Source organism: Scophthalmus maximus, chromosome 5 (assembly GCF_022379125.1).
Source record: "Scophthalmus maximus strain ysfricsl-2021 chromosome 5, ASM2237912v1, whole genome shotgun sequence".
Classification (NCBI taxonomy): domain Eukaryota; kingdom Metazoa; phylum Chordata; class Actinopteri; order Pleuronectiformes; family Scophthalmidae; genus Scophthalmus; species Scophthalmus maximus.
In genome coordinates this window covers 7,593,213-7,614,751 of record NC_061519.1, presented here as the reverse complement: position 1 = coordinate 7,614,751, position 21,539 = coordinate 7,593,213, and the positions used below count along the sequence as shown (strand labels likewise).

Below are 21,539 nucleotides of genomic sequence, written 5' to 3'. Positions count from 1 at the left end.
ATTGTGTAGTCATTACCAAGATATTTCAATAAAACCACAGGTAAACTCCTCAAATCACTGTTTCAGCCATTTGATTTTTTTTTTCTCAATTATTATTATTTTCACATGTTTGTTTCAGGTTATAGAATAAAAACAATATTTTACAAAGTCAAATTTGCATTGTTGTTGTTTATTTCCCCTCACACCATTGTCATATAAATTATTTACATGTAGGATATAAAAAGGAACTTCATCTGAGAATGAAAAAAAACTCAATCTGTTATTTAATCTTTAAAAATCGTGAAATCAAAATCCCATTTGTGATATAGAGGAGCCTGCTGCTTCTCTCAGTAAGACTGTTGATAATTTTCCCTTGTATTTACATTATTTTTAAGGCAGAAGTTTGTCCAGATTTTGAACTGAATGCAAGAAACCTGCACTTGCTGTAAACAGTAAAAAATACAACATAACAAAAACCCAAACACACAGTCACAACATTTTAAGATCACAATTTGGTTTGGATCCGCATGAATTAGACCCAGCTAAAATGTTCATTCAAACAGAAAAGTTATTGTAGAAAAAATAAGTTATGTAAACAGTCCAGAGCCCCGTCCCCACATGGCCAGATGTTCATCGTTTAAAAAAAACACAAAAAAACAAAACAACATAATGATCTTATACAAAAATTTGAACCTTGCTTATTTTCTTGAGCAGACAATACAGGCGGCAGCAAACCCTTGATCTGGCCAAGTCAGGTGGATGAAACATGGCCCTATAGATTGAGGGCCTGACTTTGGGATTCAGGGGGAATTGTTTGAAGGGGTTAGGGCTAAAAAATGTACAGTTATTCAAAGTGTTGTCTTATGGCTTAACACAAAAACAACTGCTTTTTATTTGACGTGGAGAACTGGAGATACCTTTCTTTTTTTCATCCACTCCTGAAAGTGGCAACGACATTCAAACCAATGTTGGTCTGAGTTATTGTGTCGCATAATGTACTTGTTACTAATGTGGGTTTGTTGAAGATCAATGTACATGTTCACCAGACATTGCAGTATTGCGTTCACAGATCCGTGGCACACCGAATAAAATTCACCATGCACAGACACAACAATCTTGAAGCCAGAAGGACGGATCAGGAAACAGCCAGTAAGGTCAGGGAGTGGGCACTTCTCTTACCGAAAACTCTTTGGATTCCAGCATATTCTCTCATCACACCACGCCCCCTCATCTACACTTCAGCACACAGGGCTGTAGTGCATGCCACAACACTCCACCTCTCTCTTCCCTCGGGCTCATCATCGTTTCATTCACCACCTAGTGGATGCTGTCCACCGACTTGCCTCGTAAAAGATCGCCCTAAACTCTGTAAACATTCGTCCAAGGTCCATCTTTGACCTGGACTTCACAGGAGCATACAGCTCCCTGTGTTTGCTGTCGGGACTACGGGACTATAAGTATGTATGTATGTATGTATGTATGTATTTATTCATTCATTTGTTTGTTTATTTGGTGGGTTCATGCATAGGCATCATCTTAGGCTAATTACAAAACAAACATCATATGAAATGAACGTGAAATTAGAACTAAGAGACAGTAATAGATGTTTATAGCTTCGCCAGAGATGTCACACGTTTCCTGGGCAACGGTAAGTGTTCACGGATTGGTGTGTTGTTGGTACATGTGCACACCAGGCACATTCCCAACGTGTGACTGTGACGTGAAGCCTCGACTTGGATTTGATGTCATCGTGACTACAGCCCTCAGGACACGTAGCCCCCCCCCCCCCCCCCCCCCCCTCTCTCTCTCTCGCACACACACACACACACAATGTCTCCAGTCGGGTTTCAAGAATACGAGTGCTGGTACTGAAGTGGTTAATTGCATGTCTGGGTCCCCCTCCCCTCTAGTCGCTGTCAGACTTGGCGTCCTTGGACGTCGAGTGGTTGTACAGTCCCTGTTCCGTGAGATGTTGCGCCAGAGAGTTTTTATTCCCGGCGGCTTTCTTGATTTTGGCCCGTTTGTTCTGAAACCAGATTTTGATTTGAGACTCGTTGAGGCCAAGGTCCCGCGCCAGGCTCTGTCTCCGCTGCTCGGTCAGATACCGGTTGTTCTGGAACTCGATTTTCAGCCGGTGAAGCTGATCCGTGGTGAAGGCCGTGCGGGGCCTCTTGTCCTCTTTGCTCGGGCTCTGCGTCTTCTTTGGTTTGCGCGATCTGGGCCCTTCAGCAGGGGCGGGGGTGAAGACAGAAAATGACAACCAGCGGTTAGGGCAAGTAGCCCACCAATCACAGGCGGGTTATACGAAGGGTCCAGTGGCCAACAGTTAACAAGGGGTGCGTCAACAGCGCGGCTCTGTTTATTTTATAAACGTGGTACAGGAAGCACAAGCGGCATTTATTTATTTATTTATTTATTTATTTATTTATTTATTTATTTATTTATTTATTTATTTATTTATTTATTTATTTATTTGTGTCTGTGTGTGTGTCGTGGGGGGGGGGTCATAATGGCTGAAGAATCACTGGATTGTCAGGTTCTTTCAGTATCTTCAATTACATTTTTTTTGTTTAATTTGAATACATTTAAATAAAACTCCTTTCGGGAATGTGGAATATCTTTATAAGAATTTCGAAAGTTGTACATCGACAAACTCCCTTTCGGTGTGATTGTGGTCAAACCAATCTCGGATTCCATCTAACATGTCTTTCTCCTCGCGGATACGATCCGTCTCGTCACCGTGAGCGCCCTTTGCTGTGGGTTGAACGTTTGAAAGAGGATGGTGTGGCCAGACGTTATTTTAATCTGACAACGAATATTCTCCCTTGCACGGGAACTTTTTCAATCTGCAGGGGAGCAACAGCACGTCAGTGTCCAGCGGATCCAGCGCTGCGGCCGACTTCAGTGAGGATGGGGAGGTGGGGGTGGGGTCCCGACACGGAAGGGCGTTTGGGCGCCTCGAGCTCTTTCCCTCTGTTATTATAGAAACTCCTTTTGAAACGTCGAACTGAAAAAAGAGCAATAACTCTTTCTTCCCATTGCAACATTTAGATAAATTATCTGTCGTCGGGAGGAAAATACGGGAGACAAATCAGTCCGAACTTTGCTAATAAAGTGCACAACAGGCCTCAATCAATTGTGTCATCCACCCCGTATCACTAGAAGTGTATACACAACTGCCTCTGCCTCAACTTCGATAGAAATGAACCGTCACACATGGCATGTGTAAAGATTGTATTTTTTTTCTCTCCACATTTCTTCAAAGTTGCGGTTTGTGTAATAGGCCTAACAATGCGGAGCCGAGCTGCAGCCTCCCTGAACTCTCCGAAGGGCCTTTGTGGCCATTTCCATGAGCTCGGCTCTGGCTCAATGAAAACTTCTTTAAAACGACCCCCTTTTTCTAAACTCTTTCGCGTCTTTTAAATTTGCGGCTGACACCGTTTCGACGAAGAGCAAAACATTCCGATCGGCTGTTGAAAACGAATCATTACATTATGATTTTCAACCGGTAATCCTTCTACTCTGTGACAAAAGCCCGAGTGCACCATGTGTCCCCAGGTGTAATGAGCCCTGCCTCTTACCAACTTCTCACCACATGAAATAAAAAGCAAGTCATATTTCTGTCAGTGGTGAGATGAAGGCGCCGAGTTTCAAAACGCAGCTCGGCGGCAGCAAAAGACTCTGGCTGTGAATTTCAGATGCTGGAGATGGTTTGGAAGCTGAACGTGGAGATGTGGTCCCGATAACTTGTTTATTTATGAATTGGCTCGACAGAAGAAAAGGCTTTAAAACTGCATTGTTTAGCATTTCACATCGAATCCATCTGTTTTGGGAGACGGCCCTCACTTTTTAGACCCCCCCCCCCCCACACACACACACACACACCCCACCCCCATTGTCAAAAAAAATATGCAAATGTAATATTAACAAAGAAGACAGGGGAACAATGGCGTCAAACTTGGTCATATTTCACTTTTCCACATTTAGAATCTACTTTAGATTGGTATTTCATTTCACCTTTCTTTTTATAACACTTTTTGACGGAACCATAAAAATCTCGTCGACTTCATTCTGTTTTTGAAAAACAAAATCCAGATCGAAATCCATCCACAATAGAACGAATTAGTTTTGTAATTCACATTTTAAATAGTTTGTTTTTTGTAAAATTGGTCGGAGTCTTTTTTAACAATATTAATATCATTTTAATGAAATACTACATGTATGAAATTGTTAAGACAATATTAGTTACGATGGTGCAATAATTGGTTTGGTAATTGTTAAAAGTCTATTAAGCGGAGTTGGGAAATGCACCACTGAACGAAGAAAGGGTCATTTATTTAATTTTCTTTCTGAAGAATTTGCCAACATAACTTTCTTTGACGCACACAAATAAGAGGTGGCGCGTTTTCCGTTTTTATTGACTTTGAAATGAAGAATCGTAATTTAGCTTTTCATGAAATATTATTATTTCGTTGAGATAAGGAGAAGCGGCCGAGGAATATGTTGTGTGCAGCTTTTTCCCCCCCACCAACCTGATGATGGACGGTCTGAGTAGCGGGTACAATAAACCCAGGCGGGCCACACCGTCGGATTGGCGGCAGGGGCCGAGCTGGCCTTGGGCTTGTGGCTGCCCCGATCTTCATACCCGACTGTCACATCGGGCCTGTCGGCCTCACTGTCCGGATGCTGGTCCTCGGATGCTCCCGTGTCCTCCTCCTCCTCCTCCTCCTTGTCTCCTGCGTCCCGCTGCTGCGAGTTGCCAGTTTGGGGAGCCTTTCTCCGCGGCAGCTCCTCTCTGCGTGTGATTACTGCCAGACTGTCTTCTTCCCCAGCCGAGGTGCCCACCTTCCTCCTCCGGCCGAAGTCCGGTCGCAAGATGTTGTCGATGTAAAAGTTGCTGACCCTGTTGGCCTGCTGGTTGCCAGGTGGCTGGAGGAGAGGCAGGATGGCCCGGTTGGACTCGTCGCCCCGCCTGGAGTCCTCCGGGCGCCCGGGGTCTCGGCGAGTGTTCTCTTCCATAGTGATGAAGCCTGGACACAGCCAGAACCCCTTTTCTGTAGTCAAGCAGCAATTCCAATTCCTGATGTGCCCTGTTCACGTTCTCATCGATTAATTATATATATATATATATATATATATATATATATATATATATAAAAAAAATCTGATTTAAATCCTCTTCGGCAGAATAGTTTATATTTGTTTTAGTTTTGAAAAGGGCGCCTCTTATGATCCTAAACAAAGAAAAATCATGCTTCAGCTTGTGGCGAAAGCCTCCTCCGAATGACCTGACCTGCTGTTTCAGATATTGGATTTAAGAACTGCAGACTAAACCGAGAGAAAAGTCGATTGTTTTTGCGGCTTCCTGTGCAAAATTAATGAGTCTTCCAACAGTGCCGACGAGCTATTATGAGGATGCTGTTCAAATACTTTCACTATGGATTTTGGTTCTCATTTCTGATTGGCCGCGGGACGCTGTGATGACGTTATACTACGGATCTCTCCAGACACGTGCCTCGAGCCAATGGAGCTGACGGGCTGGTGTCATGTGAGGTTCCAGTCATTCCCAAGAGACGCAGATTAACCCAATCCACTCGGCGTGTGATGCATTCAGGGTACAGCAAAAACGTGTCATTACTCGTCGTAAAAAAAGCGCCATCTTCCAGGTGGGAACTTCGTGAGCACTGTGCCGTTATGGGACACGTCGACGAGGCAGCCCATCGTTCTCCCTCGCAGCTGCTTCGACAAACATAGTTGATTTAATGCAATATCCATAAGGTGGCAGGGGTTGGTGGGTGAGTGGGTATTTTCATCTTTGAATGAATTCGTGTTGTCAACTCAAGTGAGCTTATTGCGATGTATTGGCTCATTGCCACTTCTCTACAACCTGGTGCATGTTTGTCATCTCACTAGTCGTGTCACTTCTTAGCTCCATCCATATTCCATTTGTGTTTATTTTTTTCATAGTAGCGCGCATCACTGACTCTTCCCTCCGAGGCGAACGACGTGGTTCCTGAACTCAGCTTGGAGCTTGACTGGAGACTGTGTGTTGAGCCACAGACAGTGATCTAAAACCTAAATTGCAACTTCTGTTGCTTTTTCCACGGGCACATCAAACCAATCACAAGCAGAATCAATAAGACAGAAATTGTTGGCTATTTCTTTAAACCAATTCCAAGACAAGGGGCCGAGTGATTATTTGATATGATGGATTAAAGCCACATCACCTGCTCGTGCACAGGGATTCTCCGTGTTATAATAAGGAAGGAGTGTATGCCACACATGTGGAGATCACAAGATCCATGTTTTAAAAAGAGTTATTTCACTGAGAGAGTTGGGACACGTTGCCGAACACTTTTCAGGAAAGTTCTCGGTAAGCTGTTTGTACGTCGGCGTGTCCTGCGGGAAAGAAACAAAGTCAGTCCGGCACTCAGATAATATTATATGTAGACTGTTTATTATTGATTTAACTTGTGTAACCGTCATTCCACTGCATTCGTATCACAACACCAAATACAAATGAAACACACGCGTCACTTCACCTTTACACCTGCACTTTCGTCGAGAAACTATATTAGAAAATGAATACAATATGTTTTTTTGTATCAAATAAATGAAACATTTCAAGTCTCATCATTTTGATGTATGTGTTTGATCTCTTTTTGAAATGCAACATGTCGTCTTGGCTGTGTGCTCCATCGCCCACAGGACGGACCCCTCACTGCTGGGGGATGGAGACCCGGGATTTCTGAAAAGAGATGGTGGTGGTGAAGAAGTTGTCAGACAATTTGAAATACAGGTTCCAAAAAAAAAAGAAAAAGAAAAAAAAAGACTACGGTGAAAATTATTTTCTGAAAAGCACCGAGCTGGAAAAAAAAAAAAAGCAATATTCGCTGTTAAATGCAGAAAGTAGCTCATCAGATGAACTGAAAAGGTCATTCATTCCCCAGCCCCGGTAAGAATAGCTCAACCATCCAAGTGACCAAAAAAGAAGGTCCAATTGGAGATAGGTGGGGAAGACGTTGAACACAAAGGAGGTCCGAACACATCGACTACAGGCACTGACCCACGTCGACCCCTTCCCCTGTTTCTGCTTCTGTTTCGGACAGAATGTAGCTTTCATTTCACCTCTCATATTCCTGATGCACTTTTCCTAAAAAATCTCCCACCTGGCTTTTGAGCCAACCGGCAGCTTTGGAAATATTTATAAATGCAGGTGGGGGTGACGTCACACGTGCACAAGCATGATCAGAGTTGTGTTTATGATCAAATCATCATCCACGCGAGAGCAAGCACGAGGCAATTCACATTCGAGACAAAGGCCTGATATCATAATCAATGTATTAGTGCCTTTACCTCCATATCGAAACTACACTCTTATTTTCATGTAAATATTTGGCAACATTTCTCGCAAATACTTATTATACGTATTGTGCCAAGCAGCTGATGAAGCGAATGAGTCAATTCATTACTCACAAGATCTCAAAAACGACAACAACACGGAAGAATCGGGCGGTACCAATTGAAGAGTGGATAATGACAGATCCGTCATTATGCTCTGCTTTGTTTCTGACAGGACGAACCGGGCATAAAAATATGAAATGTTTCACTCACTGTTTGGCTCTAACGCCTCTCACCCGGCTCATTACAAGGAACACACTAGTATATTTAATGAGACCCATTGGAGGGCTAGGATTAACCCTATAATAATAATAATAATAATAATAACAATAATAATAATAATAATAATAATAATAATAACAATAATAATAATAATAATAATAATACTATTAACAAGAATATTATTATTATTGTTAATAATAATAATAATAGTAGTAGTCATAGTAATAATAACAACAGCAATAAGGATAATTATAACAAGAATTAAAGTAATAATAATATATTTTTTCAAAGGTTCTGTCAGTCTTGTGGAATTATTATCTCTACATGGTCCAGTAATGACCCTGTTCTTTTTTTAGTGAAAATGATTTGGTAATCATATAAATGTGGCAGCCTGCTGGGTTGCATTAAAGAATTTATGCTGTTAAAGGAGAATTTTCTCTACAGCACCATTCACACATGCTTCAGCTTTGCTCCTTTAAAGTGTCTGATAGTATCCTTTTGATCACACGAGAGCAGCAAGAACCGTTTAAGAAACACTCTGGTTTTTTTAATCTGAGATCATTATTTGATAAAAAAGATCATCTGAACTACTTGTATGTAGAGAACGCGGCCTGTGGTGAGTGTGCACCCTGATGATGAGAGGCAGGCTCTGTGACACTGTCGCAATCTCCTACATTGTCTTGATGCCCAGAAGTGAGAGGATCCTTGAGACAAAGCAGAGGTCAGTCCGGACCATCAGCTTCCCTTCCACTTTACAAAACCTCCTGCAGAAGTGTGTGTGTGCGCGTGTGTGCGTGTGTGTGTGTGTGTGTGTGTGTGTGTGTGTGTGTGCGTGTGTGCGTGTGTGTGTGTGTGTTTGGGGGGTCGAGGTTATAGGGTACACTTCATCTGCCGCTCTGTCTGCTCTGTTTATGCAGAGATGAGGGAATTAGTGCAGGGACATGGGAAATGAAAAAGCTGATTGAACTATGACCTCCAGATGGTGAGGAAGACCACGAGGTGCAGAAACCTCCACTTTCAGTCCAGCATGTACAGTAGTTAAATTGTCATTCTCTGACACATTTATACGACTATTTGATTACAAAACTGTCCCAGATGGTTCATCCTTTAGTTTCATATTCAGCCCTTAACACTTATTTGAATGAAGATTGGGAAAGTGAAGGACATCACTGCATGTAAGTTTCATGCTAAATGGCAAAAAAAAAAGATTGAACTTTAATATTAGTACAGATAGTATAAAACAGAAAAGGCACCATCCCCAAAAATCAGCCACTATTTTCTCTCTTAAATATCTGGGTGATCATGCTGATTTAAAACCGTGGAGTGTGGTGTGGGAATTTAAAAAAAGGAACAGTCCAATTATTTTTTGTACCTCATAGGCCTTCCAGGTCAACAGGAGCTTTTGAATGTTTGAAGCTGTGATATGTTGAAGGAACAGCAGTATTCATAGTTTTATGGGGAAGGTTGGTTTAAAAATGAGTCACAGCAGAGAAGGCTTTGGAGGAAAAGACCCGTTGAAATCCAACTCCACTTTGAAGGTCATCTTCCGTGAAATGTTTTTTAGCAGTGTTCAGTTCCCTCATTTTGCTTCCCCCCCCCCCCCCCCCCCCCCTCAGTCCTCCTTGGCTGTGGAAATAAGCATGTGCAACAATGCTAGAGCAAATGTTCATCTTTGGTTTTTGTATTGTTTGTAAATGTATGTACATGTATTCCTAATGAATCCTACTTCCTAAGCCCTTGTTCTTCTGTCTGTTCTTCCAGCTCCACTCAACTGTGTGCCGTCTCTCCAGGCCTCTGATATCATGTTGAAAGGCAGTGAGCAGGCGTGTTGCGATCACTTACAGCTTTAATCCTCCTGATTGTTGTGCCGTGGATAAACCTGATGTGAAAGCAGCCCATAGGTCAGACTGACTGGCCTCCCTGGCTCTAACGGAGCTTGTATCTCTTGGCCCTGCATGAGTTAACAGCAGAGCTAGCTGACAAAGGGAGGTTTTGCACCGTTGCTTTTTTAATTTGGAAAAGGCCTTCCGGACTCTCTCCTCTTAAGAAGAAAAGGATGCAGCAGACACAGGATTCTGTGGCAGGTCAAATCGGGCTGTTGTTTTGGAAGTCTAAGATATGCTTGTTAGAAAGGCCAAAACTGAGCTGCAAACTTTTAGTTTGGTCCCAATGTGGCCTAAAGGATAATGAACAGGTTCTTTAGGAACAGCAGAACCTTTTATGCTGCTAAGTATGAATGTAATGGCTTCTCAGCATTTGCATTCTCTTGGCTGCAGGGTTGTTTAATGTTATATTTGATAAGCGATTTCTGCATGTATTTTGATGCAAGGATTTTTAGGTCCAGGTTGCTATCTGATGTACAGAATCCATATTCCTGTCTTACTTCATGTGTGACTTCTAAGTGGTTCAATAATTAGTCACAAAGAATTTGAGAGAAGACCCTCAGCAGCGGACAAAAATGGCATCAAACAAAAATGAACCTCAGGGAAGCTGACAGTGGGTTCTTTCAAATCTTTGTTTGCCTAATTTGTTGAAACAGTCTTCACAATCTCTAAACTGTAAACTAAACTTCTACATTTTTGTTGACATTCAATGCTTACTGTACTATGCAAGACTGTTATTGCAAGATTGGTTCATTAACATCAACAAAATCTCGTTGGATTACAGAAAACACACAGAATCGTCTGATTGGAACAGGCTGGGAGACCGAGAGAGAGGGAGAGAGAAAGGATTGTGAATGAGTTTTCCTGAATGAACAAAGGCATTATATGTGACGTTAATGAAAATCTCTGGCCGGACCAACAAGAGCGACAGGATATCCAATGAGAATTTACAATTTACTTATAATTTATTTATATTTCCTTTTTTTTTCTGGACTACCCTGGGTATTTTCATTTGTGGCAAATTTTCTGTTCAAGGTATATAAAAGATCGAAGGTGAATTTTCCGTTTACAGTGCTGTTACAAATAATTTACTGTTTACATATGTCTGCAAAATGTATGTTCTGTGTATTACCGTATAGATTTTTCCTAGTATACTTTTACCTATTACAATTGTTTAGATTCAGATTTACCTATACAATCTGAATCTAAAAAGCTCATTGCATTTAGCACAGACTAGAGCATTCAAATTGCTGTCAAAGTTAATATCTGTTCTTCTCTCGTTGTCATTTGTCATTGTTTTTTTGAATGGCGTACATTTTACTCACCCACCACTATGTCTGACTCTTTTTAACACAGTGTTTTCAAAAGAAAACATTAAAGAATGGATGTAGCCTCTGACCACAGTCATCTGCTGGACGTTTGTAGCCCAGGACAGATCTGTTAGCAGGAGATCCCTTCTAACTCCCGGGGCGTCTGTGGCTCAGGAGGAAGAGTCAGTCGTCTACTAACCCGAAGTTAGAGTGGTTTGATCCCAGCTTCCCCCAGTTTGCATGCCGATGTCTCCTTGGGCAAGACACTTAACCCTAAATCGCCTCTAAAGAGCAGCACTGTATGAATGTGTGTGCATGTGACTTGTGCTGTAAATCGCTTTGAGTGGTCAATAAGACAGCAAGACAGATATAAATACAGTCCAATTGACTCGCTCCCCTGCACACACTTCGGCCTCCACTCCAGACCTTTTCACCACAGTCCACACTCAGATGACACTCGCAGTCCCTGGCTGACTCTTTGCACACTATCATCACTTGCATCAAAACCATGGAGAAAGCTCCGGCCTCATCTTCAGTGATCATTATTCAGGCCTTCATGCCTCAGCAACTTTCACTCCCATTCACACTCGCTCTGTGGAATAAGCCACTCGACATTCTCTGGCCTCAGTCGATTCAGCTCCTCTCTGCTGCCCCCCACGTGTATTTATGCACTGCTGCTGAGTAGTTTTGTAGCCTCGAGTTCAGCATTTCAACCAGCGGCATCTTGTTTGTTTTTTTAAACCAGACGTAGGAGCGGGAAATGGTTCTGACTGTGAGCTCATCCACTGTATGCCCACCTACTCCTGCAACCATGCACAAATACCAGAAGTTTATCATGCTGTATCACCGCTCCAATGTCTACAGTACTTTATGATCTATTTTACTTTAAATGAGACCACAAATTTGAAAATGAACATCATGCTATATTGGAGAAGACTTGAAACTAGCGATTGAGACCATCAACTCCTCAGGAAAATGTTTACTGGTGTTATAAATCAAGTGAGAAGTAGGGTCATTTTCTCAAAATCTGTTTGCAACCATCAACCTCTGCTGGTGATTCCAGAAAATGCAGGCTTAAGTTAACAGTAACAGTTCCCACAATGACCAAGCACTTGGCGACTGTGGAGGAGAAAAACTCCCTTTCAACAGAAAGAAATCTCTAGCAGAACCGGCGACGACACAGTTAGTGACATGTAGTGTAAATACATGGGGCCAGAGAGAGAGAGAGAGAGAGAGATGCTCATGATGGGAGTTCCCCCAGCAGTGTAGGCTTATAGCAGCATAACTACTGTAAGAGATGGTTCAGTAAATACCTGAGCAGCTCTAGCTGTCACCAGTATGACCACGGACCAAGCAAATGACCCATTCCAAGCAGCCATGTTTACAACAGGCACTGCATGGTTCTATCAATATCATAAATTATTCTCTGGCATTTTATGGCACAATATTGCTTCAACCATTTGGTGTTAGACAGAGCATTTGAGTAATGATTGTGGAAAAATTGTAAACCAAATATGTGTCTAACCCGAAAACATGGTTTATTGATGAAATTTGTTGATAATAGTGGATTAATTTAAAAGACACTGAATCTGTTAAAATATGGCCTGACCATTTATACATACTTTAAAAAAGTACAAAATAATACAATGCAATGTCAACTGCCACAATATGAAAAAACACACAAAAAGCAAAGGTGAGTAAATCAGTTTATATTAGTTTGTTTACGTACCTAATGTTAGCTACTACAGAGTGTTACATGGTAGGCCTGTAAATTCACAGCTCATCTTCACATACATCATTTGTTGCTTTGCAGGATGACTGATGCTTTTTATCTATATTTTATAACATTATTAGAGCTTTGAGACTGGTACACTGGACTCCGGTTCCAGTTGGTACCTGCTGCTTGCACTGGTTTCATCCCAAGATGGTGTAGCTTCAGTTTGCTATATGTAAACAGTGTCCTGTGCAATACACTTTTTTTTCATTTCAATTATTTATTTCACAGTCATATTTTAATATTAATGCAACCTCAGTATTTGCCTAGCAATGAAGTGTATTTTTGAAAGTTATTGCTTTCTCATTTCATAAATATACAACAATGTAATGATTGCCTCATTTTTTTATCAATATATTTTTTGAATCAGTTCAAGGCATTACAAATATATTAATTTGGGGTCATCAGATTCACATGTTCAGTACTACTGATGCAATATCTCAAAGGAAAGCATAACAAATGTATCAAAGTAGACAATGATGGAATACTGTCAAGCTTTATTTTGCACAATAATAAATTACAGTAGGTGTGTTGAATATTCCTTCCTCAGCTGTTACCCCAGCAAAGTCAGCATCTGTGTAGAAAAGCAACATGAGTATTTGAAACTGATCCCGGAAAAAATATTCTTCCTTACAAATTCATCACAAGTCATAATACTATGAGAGGAATAAATCATTTGAGTACATACTCTGTAGTCATAATTAGCATTGTCTAACAAAATATGTACTTACGTGCTGTTCGCCTTCTACTGCTTGGTTTCAGCGCAGGGGCGATGTGCATTTTACTTTTCCCCTTGATGAAGTGGACACACACGGGAGCTTCACATCGAGAGCACAGGCAAACGCTCACGCGTGTCTGGAAAACTCTCAAAACCGATTAGACCGCCTGGACACAAACATATTTCAGCCACTATGCTATACATGCCGCTAACCACTAGCCATAGCAGTGTGGACCTAGCAACTAGCAGTCTGATTACAACAGCAAAGTAGCACACGGTCACAGAGTGCGACAATAACATGGAAAATAAAAGATAAATGAAACAGGGATAATTACTGGTCAAGCAGAATGCATCGTCTGTGAACCCCTCAGGTCTCGCTGCTCTGTCATCTGTGGAACACGCTCCGATCTTGACATCTGCTCGATCTGCTCCCTTCTTTTCAGCTCGTTTTTGCTCGTGGTCTTTGTCGTATATGCAGTCTTTTTTTCGATGCCTGGCGTTTCTCTGCCACGGTGCTTTCAAACTGACTCCGCTTCTGCTGCTGGCTCCTCGTCGTGAAGACTTGAGCTTGGTCGTCAGCGAGCGAGCGAGTCTGTGCCTGTGTGGTCCCTCCTGGCGGCCTGCACAGTGCACGGCGGCACACCGCAGCGTTCCTCTGACAGAGGGCTACGAGAGGGTAGCTGGGTTCGCCAGGAGTTCGGGTAAAGATCATTAACTGTTAAAGTGTGCGACTGCAGCAGAATGAAGATCGTGGGCACTTCTGTGCGGTCTAAACAGGCTGGTGTATTTTGCTTCTTTTTTTTTGATGAATGGGCGACCATGGGTCAATCAGTGTAGGTTGGCATCCTATAATAGTTGATGCCAGAGCACCTCTTTTGAGGCCGAATGCGCGCCCTGTTTCTGGATCCCCTGACTTCCTTAGTTGTCGCAGGTAGGAGAGCAGTTTCTGCTCGGTACTCCATTTATTTGTTTGCCTGTGTTTACAAATGATCTGTAGGGATGTGCCGGACGAGGCTTTGGACACAGTGACGCTTCTACAAGCAAACTGGTTTGCTGCTTCGAAGACATTTTGCTCCCGTACGCCATCTGGTGGTCAATAAAAAGTCCTACATCAACTGCGTCATCCAGATGTTATATATTGAGAGAAAATTGTCTCAGAAAGGTCACAAATGTGTATCACATGATCTACAAGAAAAATATAACCGTTACAAATGCGTACAATGATTTGTTCATAACTTTGGATACTCGCAGATGCGTGGTTAAATCCGCACACAAATACAGAGCAGTCTGTGCACACGTAACTTTACAGATCTAATAATGTTTGCTTTCCAAAAGCTTCCTGTGAGTACAAATGTCTAAAAACATGTGTGACATCGTTTGTATTCACTTACAGATTGTTAAAAGCCTGTGCACGGGTGTCCTGATACACACGAATAAGCTTACACGCTCATGCGGACTTCTGAGACTGTTTTTTTCCGCAGGCAGCTGCGAAAAGATTCACAAATGTGTGCAGGGTTTAAGTGCTGGTGGGAAACTGGGTAATGTGGGCTTTCGGTGAATGCATGATTTCAAAGTGGGAAAGACGTATTGAAATAGACAGAATAGCTTGTCGCCCCTCCATTAGAACACATACAATATATAATAAATGTCATTATAGATAAGCGAATACAAACAATGTCAATGTCAATATCAATGTTGTTGGTAGCATGCAAAACGGAAAAACAAAAAAATTAAGTTTTGCATGTTGAAAGTATTTACAAAAAAAAAGTGAAAGGAGGATTTGTGGGGAAAGTTGAGTGAAAAGTGAAGTGATTACAGGATGAAGATTTAGAAAGAGCAAAATAAAGAGACTGTTGAGAACAGTTGATGGAAAAGGGTTGATAGCTGGTCTGTTCTGCTGAAGTTTCAGGGTTCTGTACTACCAGAAAAAGTCAGAGTCGGATGTATGAGCTTTCCCATTCGGCCCTTTATTCCTCCGTCGCTTCACTGATACAAGTGCCACAGGTATGGACACATAGCAGCGGTTTGCAGAGGAAAGCAGAGATGTCCCAAATGTGGGGGCAATCACAGAATTGAAGAATGTAGAGATAAAATGTGCAGGATAAATGTTGCAATTGTGGTGGTCGGCAAAGGGGAACATTTGGAAGCTGTGAAGTCAGGAAGAGGGCTGTGGAAATCGAGCAGGTAAAAGCAGTTGACATCAGCTATGCAGAAGCAGTAAAGCAAGTCCTCCAACTCAAAGCAGAGAGGCTGGCAAAGACCTTTGTTAAAATTTACAGTTCATTCGATATTAGTGAAGAATGGAAAAGAGGAAGGGAAACTACCGTAGCAGAGAATGAAGAACTATTACAGAATGAAGAAGATACAAGTGACCTACTAAACACGCCATTTACAAAGACTGGACTACACCGCTCTCTTAAGAAAACCGAGAAGTCAGCACCAGGAAAAGATCAGATTTGTTACATGATGATAAACCATCTCAGTGACTCATCCAAGGATACTGTCAAAAATATGAGCAAGAAAGAAGGCATCTTATTCAAAACCTCAGAAAGAAAAAAGTACTGTTTAAGCTAGTATATATACTACAAAAGAACACAAAGGAGTGTTATCAAGTCATATATCAGTATCTTAGACTAAGAAATGTAATTGGGAAGATCTACGTTTTTTTGTTTAGTTTGTTTAGATTAGTTTAGTATTTTATATAGTAAATAATAGCGATGCTGAGCCACACTCCATACCAGTTGGTGGCGGTAGTGTACCAATTGGTTGTTTGCCACCCCCCCCCCCTAAAAAAAACAGAAGAAGAAGAAGAGAATGACGTCGTCCTGAGCGCGCTCAGCGGGTTGGCACCCACTGCCGCGCTACGGAGTGCTCGGCTTACGGTTTACCGGCTACAGAAGGACCGACATTCTTCCTCCTTCGCTCTTGGACTGCTTGTTAATGACAGACTCCTGAGACGTTCATGGGCAGCCATGTCTCAAGAAGAAAATACGATTTCCCAGGAACTTTTCAGAGATGTCAAATTCTACGTGGTTGGAGACATTCACCAAAAGGCGAGCCCTTGGAAGTTAGCTTCTTCTAGCTGTGTAGCATGCTAACTAGCTAGCACCGTTCAGTGTGAATGATGTACTGGGGAAGAAGCTAGCTAACTAGCCAGTTAACTGTCTGACATGCTAGTATTGTATTCGTAAACATAGAAGTGGTCAATGTGTTGTGTACGCTACAGTTTCATATTTATGATATTCTGTGGACTGAATGTTATTTAGAACCTACGTAGCACTGCACTTTAGCGCTAGCGCAAATGTTGACGTGCTAGCTCACAGGCTGCGGTGTGTCTTGGCTAGCCAGTATACAAACTTGTGTTTATTGGATTGTTTCTGCTAAACTGTGAACGCTCAATCGTCGCTTGTCAATTAGAGCGATTGCTTGCGTGCTAAATGTGACGCGCTCTGAAACCTGAATATAAATACACGCCCGGGGCCTGTGCTATGAAGCAAGATCATCATACCCAGGATTTCTTTTCGCTTTGGGAGAAGAACATTGACCGTCCTGATTAAATGTAATTGACGCGGGTTATCAACTGACAGTTTACTCTGGGTTTTCCCGGTGGCGTTTAATGAGATTCGCGACGATGGAAGTCGAAAATGCTTGCACGTCACGTGACCCATGTAGACTTCATATAGTTTCCGGAAGTTCTTGGCGCGACTAGAATCCATTATTCAGAGCGACAGAACTGCGATTTTTGGTATTTAGTAGTCAATAAATGCATCACTTTACAATATAGCAGACCGACATGCCTATGTAGTTACTCAATGTAGTTGTCAATGTTTTTCTAAAATGCTTTAATGTGCATTTTGAATTGATTCAGATGTGCTGATAATATACAATCTGATTATTTAAACGTCTTACCCTTCATAAGTGCAACACAGGCGGTTGACTCCATTGTGCTGCTAATCTAATGTGCTGCTGCTCACTTCCGGGAACTATTGAGAGCTTCCATGATCTGCTATTGCTGGGGGGGAAAAGGTCGCGAGTCTCATTAAATGGCTATGGGTTTTCCTATCCAACTAATTTATGTGAAAGAGGCAGAGTTTTTAATCATAAGCAACATGGTAAGAACCAAAAATACAGTGCGTAATGTGATACGTGAAGAAACACTGATACCTGCCGGTAAATTTGGTTTCAGTGACATTAATTAAAAGTAAATTGTAATTGTAATTAATATGATAATTGGAATAGAGAAGAACTCTATTGCCCTTTATTATTTGTCACTGTGCTGTAAACTATTTTGGTCCTGTCAGAATCATGCAGATCAAGGTTTTCCAGCGATCTGGCTTGTCACTAGTTGGGTTGTTGACATGTTTTGATCTGGAAGGATAAACTTAACCTGCTCATGAGTATAAGAGCATAAGTTGCCATGGGGATTTACCCTGAGAAGAAATGAACCAGCTTCATAGGTCTGATAACCCAGAGTTAAACCTGAAGTTACCTCGATAACCTCAAATTCTGCTTCATAGTACAGGGTGGTCGAATTGTCCTTCCTATCTACTCTTCCTTGACCTCAGTGGAAAACGTCATGAGGTCAAGGAAAGGTGTAAAGGAGGACTCATAGGACTTAGGAAAAGCCAACAGCTCTGCTCAGAGACCCAGCCTCGACTTTCACTATACTACGTCATTCATTATGTGATGGCGGATGTTGTTGACCTGCGTCTGCAGTGGTTAAACTACAAATTTCCGAAGGTGGACCACAAAAAACGCCGCAGCTCCATCCAGATATCTTCAGTGTGTTTTACCACTGTGTGACATCAGATGTAAATTATTCATATGCAACGGTAACTTACATGATGACGTGCGTCTCTTCTGGGTCATATTCATACTCTTCTTCTTCTTCTACTTCTATTTCGGATTTAATCTTTTACATTCATGCATGGCGCTCCACGTTAAATATCACTGCCGCAATGAATTATGGGGCGTCTATATCTCCTTTCGCATATGAAGGTCCAGTGTACCCTATGCTAAAGGAGATAGGAAAGGAAGCATCAAAGCTCTTTTCATATACATTTAGAGAATCAGAACAGCTCTTATCATGGCTCAAATACGATCAAATACTTCTTGGTCACTTCAAGATTTAGGAAACTTAAGCCAATTTGACAATTCGACCGTACCCCAGGCCCCCAAAAAGTTAATATCAGACTGCATCAATCTGTCACTGTTAACATCCTGCTGAAAAGTGTGACCTATAATGCACATTTGTGATCACTGTTTCAGTCTTTGGTACAGGAAACCTGTGGTACGGAGCTGTACTTCCTGCCAAATAGTGGCTCCTATTGCCAGTTAGAGCTTGTTTTTGCAGAGACTCATGAAGCCATTCTGTCATTAACCATTATTACTTTTACAATAGGTGGAACACCATATCGTTGTCAGGTGATACAGCAGGCTATCAGGTTACTGTCCAAGAAAAAGCAGAACATGAAAACGAACAGTATAGAACTTTTAATCAGATATATCAACAGTCTAATAAAATGGACATAAGGGACAAATAAGACTTTTGCTAACAAATAAATGTCTTCATTAAGCCATACTGGAACCATTTGAGGATGTGTGGAGCATGTGAGGCTTTGAAAAAGCACTTGCTACATTCAGGACAAAGATGAAGAAAACAGATCAGGTCTACCACATACCAAGCTTTGACAGACATATTCTGGCTGTCATATTAGTCTGTTTTCTTTAATTCAGTGAATAAGCTTTAAAAGTTTGAATATGCTTGTAATGTGTCTGTCAGTGTTGTTGTTTAAGCCACTCTGGACTGAAGTGGAATTTGACTGAATCATCTGCTGTTGCTTCAGGTTGTGCACCTTCTAAAAGCAGGAAAAGGAAAGGAGGTGTCCTACAATGCTCTGGCCACTCACATCATTGCAGAGGATGGAGACAACCCAGAAGTGGGCGAGTCCAGAGAGGTATTCGATCTTCCAGTTGTCAAGGTAAGGGTTGTGCCACAGTAGGCTCATGTTAAACCACATTTGGCTTAGCCCCTGTTCAAACCAGGTATTAACATGTGTCTCAGGTGATTTAATCTCAATCATTTCCTTTAATTGCCTGTCTTTGGCATCATATCTCCTTCATGCATGTGTCAGCGTTTGGGTTGTTGGATAGAAGTGGTCAAAATAGTTTTTTTGGTTTTGTTGGTTTTAAGCCACTTTTTTATGATCCACCTTTTAGATTGTTGTAGTTTTTAAGTGCAAATTTAAACCAGATGAAGGATTTTAGTAAATTAGTCATGAATGATGTGTGATTAAAAAAAGCACTGTGTATAGAACGGCTGAAAAGGTGAATTAGGGATGTCCCGATCCGATCTTAACGATCGGTATTGCGCCGATCAAGGCATTTTTAACTGATTGGGATTCGCTTTAATGAGCACGAACGTAGGACGGATCCTTTGTTTCATGTCAGCTGCAAGAGGTTGTGGTTGCAGACCACTGCAGCTGTGGAGCTTCAGACTAGACAGAGAAACACGTGACTATGGTGTTTGTTTAGTTTTACAACTCGCGCGCGTTAATACGAGAGAGAAGATCAACACAGCGAGTGTAAAACATACTCACAAGAGAGCATTTCCACTAAGCAAATGCACAGAAGAGTATCCATGATTGTAAAACTACACTCACTAGAAAGCATTTCTGCTCCGCGCGTGCTGGGCTGACCCCAAAAAAACTTGATCGGGACATTCCTAATGTAAATGTGACATGCTCGTCATGAATTTTCCAAATGTTCATTCTTGACCTCAGTGAAAACCTCCTTCATGTTTTCCAGCCATCCTGGGTGATCCTCTCAGTCCGATGTGGAGACCTGTTACCGTATCTTTCAACCATCTATTCAAAAATACATGTCATGTATGTCATGTACAAATCAGGAAAAAACACAATAGTAGTAGTAAAAAAAGAAAGAATACTAATGCTTGCAATTGCAGATTTTTTTTCTTTCAGTTTTCAATTTTATTTGTGAGCCAAATCACAACATGCTTTATCTCAAGTTGTGGGTGGCCATCTGCCGCGACTGGTTGGGGTGAGAGGAGAGAAATGTGGGAGAGAAGAGAGTGGAGGAGAGAGAGAGAGAGAGACCAGGAACATTTGCATTAACTGTAATATAATTACATTTCTTAATTAACTTAAGCTCTGCTCTGTCAGACTGGGTCTCATAATGACAATAATAATACTGACACTTAGACTAGTAATAATAATAATAATAAATGTAAAGCTGATGATAAATAACAGGATAATCGTGGTGGTTCGGCCCGGAAAAAATTGCCGCCATGGCAAAAAAAAAATCAATCCAACTGAACCATCATCTAATCCAATGCTTTAATGACTCCCGTCCCCACCCCATGCATGCGCTATGGAATTCATTAACGGGAATAGGATGTATATCATTGTCATTTAGTTGTTTGCAAAACTACGAAAAATGAGCTTAGTTAGGTACTGTCCAAGGAAAAGAAAAACAGACGAGGTAGATAAAACAGAGCAGGCATTTACAGGGCTCCAGATGGCAACTAAAACGGTCGCCAGTGTGACTAACTTTTAGATTTTCTTTTTCTGCCAGTTATCACTGGTGACCATCCAGACGCAAATATAAAATACATAGAAATAAATACCTAAAATAGAAATGGAAACATGTTTCGTTTGTGTTGCCCGCTAAACTCTCTTCTCCTAGCGCCTGCATCTACCTGCCCTGCGTGACCGGCTTTGGTTTTGGTTTTACATACATTATGGCCGGTCTGTAACGGCACCAGCCATATATCAGAGGAAGACAGCGGGAGTGTGTCAGAGGAGGAGAAGGAAAGAAGCAGTTAGGAAACCACCGCAAATGGAAGACACAAGGCAAAGACACTGCCACATGAAGTTAAACTTCACCGGGATAAAAACTCCAGATCATCCAGCAGCACAGACGGCAGCCGATCTTACGTTGGCTTCTCCGCTGCCGTGTTTGTCTCCCTTCGCTATTGAGCGACACCGGGAGAACGATTTAATATCACGATTCATTTTACAACTTTGAAGTGGCATCAAATGTTTTATTTAGACTTTTTTCGATGTATATTGAGTTGTGTTACTTTTTTCCAATGACTGGGCTATATGTTAGTCCCATCACTCAACAACAATAATAATAGTTTAGGATTTGGATCCTGCAGCTCTGGAGATACCTGCACTAAGGGAGAGAGAAAACAAAATTAGTGACATGTAATGCCATGGAGATAGAGAGAG

General features: G+C 41.7%; 2 protein-coding genes across 2 annotated transcripts in view; one reads left to right on the top strand and one right to left on the bottom strand.

Moving 5' to 3' along the window:
* Positions 1-1,789: 1,789 nt before the first annotated feature.
* On the bottom strand, positions 1,790-5,077 carry LOC118311681 (homeobox protein engrailed-2b-like). The gene is made up of 2 exons (XM_035635703.2): positions 4,512-5,077; positions 1,790-2,202 (listed from the first exon to the last, which is right to left on the bottom strand). Exons 1-2 carry the CDS (start codon positions 4,996-4,998, stop codon positions 1,886-1,888), a joined length of 804 nt encoding a protein of 267 aa, XP_035491596.1. The 5' UTR covers positions 4,999-5,077; the 3' UTR covers positions 1,790-1,885.
* An 11,040-nt stretch (positions 5,078-16,117) lies between these two features.
* The window catches only part of paxip1 (PAX interacting (with transcription-activation domain) protein 1), a 31,105-nt gene continuing 25,683 nt past the window's right edge, over positions 16,118-21,539 (top strand). Inside the window, exons 1-3 of the mRNA XM_047332030.1 lie at positions 16,118-16,340; positions 19,134-19,268; positions 20,095-20,138. Coding sequence (XP_047187986.1) covers positions 16,260-16,340; positions 19,134-19,268; positions 20,095-20,138 — 260 coding nt within the window. The 5' untranslated portion in view covers positions 16,118-16,259. The remainder of the gene's footprint in view (positions 16,341-19,133; positions 19,269-20,094; positions 20,139-21,539) is intronic.

Bases quoted from the DNA above. Each gene is read 5' to 3' on its own strand.
- LOC118311681 (XM_035635703.2), bottom strand. From the start codon at position 4,998: ATGGAAGAGAACACTCGCCGAGACCCCGGGCGCCCGGAGGACTCCAGG. The intron at 2,203-4,511 runs GTTGGTGGGGGG...CCCCTGCTGAAG, and splicing joins CTCAGACCGTCCATCATCAG to GGCCCAGATCGCGCAAACCA.